At 32.2% G+C, this 10,828-nt stretch overlaps 1 protein-coding gene across 1 annotated transcript; it reads right to left on the reverse strand.

Moving 5' to 3' along the window:
* Positions 1–687: 687 nt before the first annotated feature.
* Positions 688–3,743, reverse strand: LOC147078528 (juvenile hormone acid O-methyltransferase-like). Its single transcript, XM_085960484.1, has 2 exons — positions 3,373–3,743; positions 688–1,003 (listed from the first exon to the last, which is right to left on the reverse strand). The coding sequence occupies exons 1-2, from the start codon at positions 3,741–3,743 to the stop codon at positions 688–690; spliced, it is 687 nt and encodes a 228-aa protein (XP_085816610.1).
* Positions 3,744–10,828: the final 7,085 nt, after the last annotated feature.

Below are 10,828 nucleotides of genomic sequence, written 5' to 3' on the forward strand. Positions count from 1 at the left end.
CGTGGCCACCGTGGGTATGATATTATTGTATATGTTCCGCCTTAAAAATACATTAAAACCAAATCAAAACCATGACAGTGTGAAAATGTTATTACTATTGTTATGTGTTATGTAGACAGCGCGTCTGTACAGTAGACGGCGCAGACGCCACGTGTTGACGCAACGGCGTCTAAGTTGCCGTGTATCTAAGGCGTAAAACCCACTTAACGGAGCGAGTGGGGCTCTCGCGCAAAATTTCACAAGTGGCGTGTAAATCATCGAAAATACAACGTAATCAAATACGCCAGCGCACACTGGATTGAACGACGCATTGTGCCCGCCTGCCCCATGAGTCACCTTTTCAGCCGGACGAATTAACGAAAATACAACGTAGTCCATTCATTGAACACGGCGAGCAAAATCACGCTCGGGAAGCGTCGTCGATAGACGGGCGAGAAGCCATTATTTAATAACAGAGAACTCATTGTTTAGTTATTGCGTAATTACAAGCCCCGAGAAATAATATAATATTTTTATTGCTTTGTTATGAGAGACGCTGATAATAATTATTATTTTGTGCTTCTTGGGCCCCTTATTACATAGGTGAAGGGTAATGCGCGGGTGGGAGGGGGCCTACTCAGTAGTGAGCGCACCGAACGCTTTTTTGGTGGGATTTATGCCTAAAGGAGCAGAGTAACGCGCTATCATTTAGCCATCATTTATCCCACATTTAGAAAATAAATACTTGCCTTTAAAACTGTCCTTTCCATTATAAGCGAATGTCCTCTCTCTTCTTTCAACTCTGATATTCCTGAACCCAGTTTTTTGAAGAAGTCTTATACATTCACCGACGGGATCTTCAGAATTCAATAGGGGTGTATAATAATCATATTTCATAACATCAGACCATGCAGAGTGCTTCCTCAATATTTTGAACGCATCATAGACTGGGTGACACATAGGGTACATGAACAAGCATCTTCCGCCAGGCTTCATCAATGTATAAAGGTTATTCATCAAAATTCTGGAAACATCAATAATAATTAATTATTAATTTAAATATTATTCAATAATAATTAAATATTAAATTTTTACATACAACGTTTTTAAATTTTCTGTTGAATCATATTAACTTGACTTGACTACCTTAAACGATCAAAAAAAATTGTATTTGATAGAAATACTGAATTAATATAGAATACTTAAATGTCATTTTGACATTTCATAGTGATTTCCATAGTATCGAACGGATATATTAATAATTTAGTTGCTAGGACCCCAAACCCCTAGCAACCAATAATAGAGTTTTACTTTTTACAGATTTTTTCCGAAATAACTTTTCATACAAAACAGAATTATCTGAAATTCTACTTAAAGATGGCTAAAAGTATTAAAAGAATGCATTGGCGTCTCTAAAAGTTTCAAATGTCTAGCTAATCGGGAAGTTAGTTAAAAATCGATTGCAAGATTTGTACTGGATAAACAACCACAGGACAAACAAGAATACGACCTAATAAAAACGTTGTAAAAAAACATATATGTAAGGACTCCGTAGGTACCAATTTAAATTGTCACATAATTCACTGAAAAAAAATATAGCGGAGAGAAAGTCAATCAATGGGCCCAAAGTCTGATTCAGATTATCCTAGTATTTAAGTCTCGACTAATTTAGTAATTACAAATAATTTAATATTGGAGTGATCCGTGACGTCGGTAAGTAATACAGTAATATCTACTTTGATTTAAAATACAAAAGCGGAAGCTTTAGTGAGTATTAAAAGCCATTAGTTAAAATTTGTTGCAATTAAGTATGACTTCTTTAGCATAGTGGTCTATGTGTGTGGGCGCGATACCCGAGAGATGCAGGTTCGATTCCTGCGGGGTGTCTTACTTAAAAAAATCTATTGGTTATGTTATAATATTATATTTTCTTTGAAGTGTTTTCAAAATTATGTATGTTCGATAATTAGAATGTTACATTCTTAAATCTTGTGAATTATTCGTTGAATAAAAAAAAAGTTAATTAAAAAATATACATATAATAACGTTAGGAACCCTTCAAAGCCGTGCCGAGAGTGTCCCAGGAGCAACTTCCCAAGATCTTGGTTGATATATTTTCATTCGGACCTTGCATTGTTTTATTAAGTTCGTGCAGGTGCTCAAATATATTACAAGTAATGTACGCAAATTTGGCTATTAGGTAAGTATTGTACAATATACTAAATTATTTGTGTTTTTTTTTTGGAGCAATGCACCGCGGCACACCTAGCATCGTCTCACGGCACACCGGTTGCGGAGCACTGAACTAGTGTATAATGTCCCTCTAAAGTGGACGAAACCGGTCCAGAATAATATTGATGAAGTGAAATTAGTACAAAATATTGATATATTAAATAATGCAATTGAGTCAGGACTTATTAAAACATTATTTGGTACACGCTGGAAGCCAGGAAATTTTCATAGCCGATTTCGGCATAATTCATGAATTCAAGAATGATAACCAGACCTGATCTATCAACCAATCCAGTATACCAGTTATTTCAAAATTTGTTTGTCGCGTACTTCCACTAAATAGGCAAGAACTAAAGTATTTAAATTTAGGAGTTTCATGATAGGTACAAGATTTAAACTATATCGATGTATGACTTTCTTGGAATTGTGAGAAATTATTAATATTTCTTTTGGAGTTGCCCCGTTTTTCTTATGAAAACAATCAATTATTCATGTTCTGCATACGCGCATGCGTGTCCGGAAACTTGTACGTATGCAGTCCGGCGTATCACACTTCACCATGAAATGTTGTATCGAAAATATATGGCCGTCTATTAAAGACCGTCCAACCTCTTTGGGTCGTATAGTACCTACCTACTGACATAAAATTCATGTTTAAATAAAACACGGTTCTTGTCGGTTTACAGGAAGCCAGCGGCAAACAAATTTTGGAAATAGCCGATATACTGGATTATTTGTTAGGTTAGTTCAAGTTAGATTTTCATTCTTGAATTCATGAATTTTGGCAAAATCAGCTATGAAAATTGAATTAATGTTCATATTGAATCTAATAAAATTTGAGACCGTATAGTATACGGTCATCCCTTTCCGATAAGAAAGCTCACGGCTAACTGTGCCACGGTGAAATGTTTTACGTACAATTTACATGTAACCGCGCTCATGAACACTCAAAGACAGGTATCGCGTTTGAGCTGTAGCACAATATACTATTATATAACGTTGTAATCTTGTTTTTTCTCATTTATTTACCCGTTATTTTATTAATGCTATTCATAGTTCTAAAAGTGGAATCAGTACGATACAATTTGCGTTTTATTTAAACTTGTAATATTTATATAATACTAATTATAAGATTAATAGCAGTAAAATGTAAATACTTACTTCTGATCCTTCACCCACTGGAAGCAGTAGAGCGAAGTTATAAAATCGAATCGATTTTCAAAACTCTCCCCAACTTCGTCAAGAATGTTCATCACTTTAAACGTTATCTTATTAGACTGAGCATATTTATTCGCTCCAAAATTCACCATACTTGTTTCTTTATCAATTGCAGTTATATGAAAAGCATCTTTGGTGATGTATTCATTTAAGATCTTCGCAGTGACATATCCATCCCCGCAACCAATATCCAACAATTCACAATCTTTGTTATTCGATATGCTTTCAAATTTTTCTCTGAACTCCTCTAACATGACATATGAGTCGTTTCTTTGGAGGTCGTTGGATATGTGGTACAGGTCAGGTTGATTCATTTTGATTTTTTTTTCAAATTTCAATGAATAATATCAATAATATTATAATACCTCACTCCGGTGCCCACTGAATTTAATGTATTGTTAATGTATTCAATTTAAATTATAAAAAAAAATAATGCTAATATAAAGGCTATCGGTATCATTTAGTTTATAAAACACATACTTCTTATAGGCATAAATATTAGATAAGTATTGTGGAAAAAAAATTTGCCTACTAAGATATTTCTTATTTTTCGTAAAAAAAACTTTCCTCTACACTACTGGTATATACGGTAATAGTTGACACATGAATGAAGTTTGATATTTAATTATCAATGTACATGCATTTCATTATTTTGGTTTGTTGATAAAGTAAATAATTGCTAATTAAGTTTTAATTAAGTAAGTTAGTTCAGTAGTAAAACATTGAATAAACAACTCAAACTACGCATAGATGCAGCAAGTTACACCCACCCACTAGGGAGTGCGATACCGGTATTTCAAAACCGGTATCATATTATTAATCGATACCGAAATACCCGTATCAAAAATCATAAATACCGGTATTTTCTGTATTATTAAGGGGGGACATGCTCAGCGTAGGTCAAAATGGAGCTTTTGTTCTATTATCAAAGCATGATCCTGGACACTCCTTAAACGTTGTAGATAATCTATTTATATAATTTTGAAGCCTTATTATCATTTATATTTATTTTAAACATTTAATGACTGCATAAAGTATTTTTATTACATAAAATAGTATTCTTTTAAACCTCTCGCTCTAATGTTTTAGAATATAGTCATATTTCAGCACATGCATGTGCAGTGGTGTTAAGATTTTTTACATTTATTATTTTTTAAACGCATTTATAAAACCATTGGTATAATTTATGTCGACATTATTATAGTGAAATATTTACGATAAAAAATTATATTGATAATCTCTGTGATCCCAAATTTGACAAGAGTTAGGCATGTTATTATTCAAAAAATGGGCAAGATTAACACATTTGAAGATAATTCTAAAGATACTGATTATAAGCTATGTCTTTGACCATTTAAGTGTGATACACATCCTACGAATAATGATTGCTTTATAATAATTATTGACCTAAGAATAAGGTAGTGTTTTTTTGAAATGCATAATTTTTTTGGGGCATTCCCCAGTGGTTAAGCTACAACATACGGCCGTAGCCATAAATTGACAAACTATAATTTAAAAAAAAATCTGTTAGGTACATGTTCAAACTAAACTTCAAAAAGTAAACTTCACCATTTTCAGAGTTTCTTGTGGACATAATTAAAATAAATGTAGCCAGACTAAAGTGGTAATTTTACTTATATTATCGAGGTTGAGAACCTCTGATAAAAAGTGATGGACTATTAGTTTTTAGTAAACAACCACACGAGGTTATCACTATCAGCTTATAACTATAAAATATAATATTTTTAATTGTAATTATTATTATTTAGGAATTTTTAATGTTTATTTATTTTTCTATTTTTTCTATTTCTATTTATCTGTTCTAAAACATAGTGAAATCGGTACAAAATAATACAAGAATTTTATTTTAGAAGCAGTATAATGTTACTGGAGATGTGTATTGACGGAATCACAAAAAAGCAATTTAATACACAATACAAAATATAGATAATACGACTGAAAAAAAAAATGATTACCTAATTAAATCATTTGTATAAATACCTATATACAAATAATAAGATTACAAACATATACATAATATGAAAACACTTATACCTTATATTTAGTTTGGGTGATAACATATATTATTCTTATTACAACGTCTTCGTAGAAGTGAATAAATAAATACGTGCGACATACTACGAATTGTTAATTTGAATTGAATTGTTAAAGACTGACAAAGTTTAGTGTGTACTATTTATGTCATATCTCCACTCTCCTATCCCTTCGCCACTTGACTACGACTTGATACTTACGGACACCTATTTTTGAAACTTTCAGCGTTTTATATAAATATATACGATGATTATTTTTTTTACTATACCTACCAACTTATTTTCTTCTGCCTTTTCCTTGTATTCCAGTAGTTTCTATTACGTATTTTGAAGGGTTACATGTAAATTATTGTATGTAAAACATTTCACTGTCGCGCAGTTCGCCGTGAGCTTTCTTATCGTAAAGAGATGACCGTATACTGTACGGTCTCCAATTTTATTTGATTCAATATGAACATTAATTAAATTTTCATAGCTGTTTTTGGCAAAATTCATGAATTCAAGAATGAAAACCGAACCTAACCTAACAAATAATCAAGTATATCGGTTATTTTCACAATTTGTTTGCTGCTGACTTTCTGTAAAGTGTAAACTGACAAGAATTTGAAACATGAATTGTATGTCAGTACTATACGACCGAAAGAAGTTGGACGATCTTTAATATACGGCCATATATTTCCGATACAACATTTCATGGTGAAGTATGATACGGCGAACTGCATACGTGTTTTATTTATACATGAACTTGATCTCAATACGCTATATCTATTTCTAATAAAATGTCTCATGGCGAACTGTGATTACGGCCAACTGCATACATGCGTACAACTTTCTGGATACGTAATTAAAGAGCATTATTTGCATTAATAGTTATGTAGAATTTTGAAGATTTATATTTGAATTCGATGAAGAGCAAGAATCGTAGGTATACTTATTTAAATTATATTTACTTTACTTGATCACCGGGTCACTTGTATTCGTTGAATCCTCAGACCAGCATTTCATAGTTCATCATAATGTAACATAAATTCAAAAAGCCTACGAGAGTTTCTGTAAATTTATAAGTCAGAGTAAGTAGGTGCTTTGGGTTCATTTTATCCTGTGAAAAACCAAAACCTATACGTTTCGGACTTCGCATTTCCTTTGGGCGTAATAGCCCTAACGATGAGTTGCGGTCCGGGCCAAAGGGTCAAATCCGACCTATTTGAAACAATTACCGCAATGCTTGTAATATTTGACCCCGCCGGGAGGTTCCTTGTAGAGGAAATAACGCCAGCCGCCTGGAATACAAATTAAATTACCCACTTATTGGTTACGTAAAATATTGATACATATCGATTATTTTTTGTTTGATCCATGAAATGTCACTTCAGATAGCTTGATATTGACAATTTTACACCATAATGCGATTGTAAGTCAAACGATGTTTTTGGTGAACTAAAATTATTGGCAATAGTAGTACTTATTTTTCCACTCTAAAATCCAGACTATAAACTGCTGACCCTAAAAAAAAGATCCCTACTTTTAAATTAAAAAGAGGAATATATTGATTTATTTCTTCTTGATCGTTTTGTCATGGCTGATAAAAGTGAACACCCTGAAATTCAATCATTTTGTGGTTATGTTTAAAACTGTAAATTCAATTTTTGACTACCCCGAATTGACCATGTATCAATTTATTTCCCTCACTAGACAGATACCAAATAATTATTGTGATCCTTTTCACTTTGTTTTTATTTTAAACCATACCACTATTTCACCATATTCGATCCTAAAAGGATCATAGATCACAGAGTGGAGGTTGTATAAAAGATTTTTTTTTACGAGAAATGGATGTTAGCCACTTGCTCAACCTATTAGGTCCATACTCTGACTCAAACACAAATTGAAAAACAATATATTGTGTACTTGCCAGACCCAGGATTCGAGCTTGGGACCCACGACGTTATAGGCCGACGCTTAAGCCGCGCGATCATCATACTCCATTCATTATTAAATACCAAGGATTCATTCTCTTTCGAACAGTTCTTCTATTAACATGTTCAATACCTCCGTTCAGTGACTCGAGTACTGCAGTAAATGAACTATTTTTTTATAATAATATATGTTGATTTTGTTTTTTATTATTGCCATTTTAATGATAAATTGTATTGTGTTACATATTATATTATTGTTATACCTATTTAACTTTTTTATTTTATATATTATGTACTCTTTTTCTTATGTACATGAGACGTTTATAAGTAAATACATTTATATTCATTTTCAAACATTCACTTTTACTATTATTAGTATTGATCAATTACAATTGGAATAGCTGTCGAGTCAAGAATTAAATAAGTGGAAGTACACGTCATTATAAAAATTAACCTTATAAAGAGATTCAGCCTTTACATGTTTTTAATTCGTGATAATTTATTAAAAAAACTCAATTGTTATGATGTGGTGTATGATCATATAAGTATGGATGACCCCTGATATTTCTAATAAAATTCATAATATTTGCAAAACTGAAGTCGCTAATGATACAATTGCCCCAAAGTCTCTACTACAAACATGGGGTTATAGTATATACAACAAAATATGTCTACATTTTAAAGAAATCAACTGCGTTTACCAATATAATATACAAAATTGTTTTGTGATTTAAAACCAACTGACAAATTTATTCTCTATGAATTTTGGTACCGTTCGGTTTGATAATGTGCATAATAATACCTGAATATTGTGCAATTACTCAAACGAAATAGGTACCTACTTAGTACAAAACCTAAATAAATAAAACAATTCAATTTTCGTCAATTACCATAAGTTAATAGTTATCTATGAAGTCAGTGTAGAATAGAATAATCATAATTTTGCCATCTTCCAAAAACAACATTCTTATATTTTGTACGTATTAGAATACTTTTCAATAAGACAGAAATAAAATTATTTATGGATATGGATTTATCCATGTTGTCATTTTTACTAGTTTGAAACTACCGCAACAAGTATGAAATGTATACACTCTACATAAATATAATTTATCTACAAGATAACTCATAGGTACATAATAAATAATGCAAAACCTTCTTGGCAACATGCAAATTTACCATTGCCCAGTAATTTTATATTAATAGTACAAAAAATATGTAAAATTTTATTGAACATTCATTCAATGTGGTTTGGATATTTTACCAATTCACTAAGTATGCATATTATATTTTTACTTAGCGGTTTTCCTTTGTAATATACCTATTATATAAAATCAAAGTAACTAAACGAAAATGCCTTAAGAGACATTTTGAAAAAAAGTGTTATTTATGTGGTTATATTTTTTGTAATATTATCATTTTCAACATTTTTTCATAGGGTAGTTTGTAAAAAAATATATTAAACATACATAATTTTAAAACATCTCATGCATATACTCATTAGAATTTTTTTTAGAAAAAAAATAGACACATTACGTCCATAATATTTTTTCTAGTGTATATATGCATTGGATGTTTTCAAATCATGTATGTTCTATATGTAGCGGTCAATGACTTCGGGCCTTGTCAGCATTATTTTGATAGTGTAAGAATTAGCAAGGCATTTAAACTATCGCACAATCGTCGCATCTACAGTCAGCATATTCTACACGCGTGATATTCTTCGATGGGATCGAAACGTTTGAAGGCAATAATGCGGAGACCAGCAGAATTGTCAATTGCAAACTTCATCGGCAATGACTTGGAATTTACTGAATATTCATGCATATAATTAGTTAGTCAGTCTGAATACCTATTAGTATCAATCTTAATTTCAGTTCGATCAGTAAGCTTCGTGTCAGTCGCTCCACACTGCATTCTGTTCCACCGAGACTCGGGCCTTGGAACAGTATCAAAAGTATTGTGACATACTCGTGTACCGACTGTTTACGCTGCAAATAAAAATGGCTCCTACATCCATCGGAGCAACCACCAAATCTCGACATTTCATCTACACCTCCTGGTCATCCCCAATTACATGCGGTCTCATCCCTAAATAGAATAATAAATATATATAATGACATATTCTCGAATCTTGTGAATTATTCGTTGAATAAAAGAAAAAATAGTTTATTAAAAAAATATATAATCAAACCGATATTTTTTCTTCTTCAAGTTGCTCTCATGTGACTTTGCAGATTGTCACTTACACCCTTTTGGCTTAGCAGTCTCGATATGATAATACACCGATGAACGCAATTGGTCAAACGATCGATCCGATTATATATATAATAAATGCGCGCAAAAACAAAAGACTTGGCCGGCTCTGTTCACATGGATTTATAAAAAGTGTATTCACACGTACGCCCGATATAATGTTGCGGTAAGGGAACAAGACGAAGCCCTAAGATGCTGCCGACTATGCCCGCATTGGCGCTGCCGAACACTGAAAGAAATGTTTGAATATTAAAATAAATTCTAACGGACTTAAGTTTTTTACTAGATCATTATTGAGTATGGAATCTAACTATGAATTACCCTCCGGTCGATAGTATTAATATTATAATAAAAATAAATATTCATTTATTTTTCTTTTTTCAATCGACGTTTAATTTTTTTTAATATATACGAGGTCAATTCACTACTGGATGGAGGCATCCCATAGCTTCTTCCACAATTTTCAATCCCTAGTTATTCGGTGTAACATACATCCACCGAACTTTATACCAAAGTACGTTTATTCAGCGGGTTTTTGGGAGTCCCTGTGGACATTTAGCACCCCTTGGGTACCATTGTATGACGACATTAAATTTATCCACTCGCCGATCGACTTATCTAGCTCATTGCCATTTAACGTGCTTAGTGACCTCTATCACAACCCGTACTCTTATCTGCTTCCATATTCATTGGTTGTGATTGTGATCTTTCCACGTTATGTCTAACATGTACCTTTCCATGCCACGTTGCGCTACTTATACTACACAATGGGAGGTCACTTTTGAAGATACTATTCAGGCACCCAAATACACTCTCCATGCCATGTTTGATTCTGCGAACAATCTAGTTATACATACCACCTTCAATTGAAGTTTGTTGTCCTAGATAGACGTAGATGTTGACCCGCTCGAAAATATTAAATACTACATTTCATTTTAACGTCTTTGCTGATGATTAAGTTAAAAATTTGACCTGATATCTCTCGACGTCTAGGCTGACGTCCTTGGCGCGATCCTGTTTTGTTTTTCACTATAATAATAAAGTTCTGTCACTATAAAAATAATGAAATTTTACTCAACCCTTTGTTTAATACTTTTTAAAAATAATAAGTTATTTATTTACATAATACCTACTTTAGATTTGATTATTTTATTAGTACCCACCTTCTAGTAG

This window comes from Rhyacophila brunnea, unplaced genomic scaffold (assembly GCF_057557595.1).
Source record: "Rhyacophila brunnea isolate RB1 unplaced genomic scaffold, BYU_Rbru_1.0 scaffold_11, whole genome shotgun sequence".
Taxonomy (NCBI): domain Eukaryota; kingdom Metazoa; phylum Arthropoda; class Insecta; order Trichoptera; family Rhyacophilidae; genus Rhyacophila; species Rhyacophila brunnea.

Bases quoted from the DNA above. Each gene is read 5' to 3' on its own strand.
- LOC147078528 (XM_085960484.1), bottom strand. From the start codon at position 3,743: ATGAATCAACCTGACCTGTACCACATATCCAACGACCTCCAAAGAAAC. The intron at 1,004-3,372 runs GTAAGTATTTAC...TGATGTTTCCAG, and splicing joins CAGTGGGTGAAGGATCAGAA to AATTTTGATGAATAACCTTT.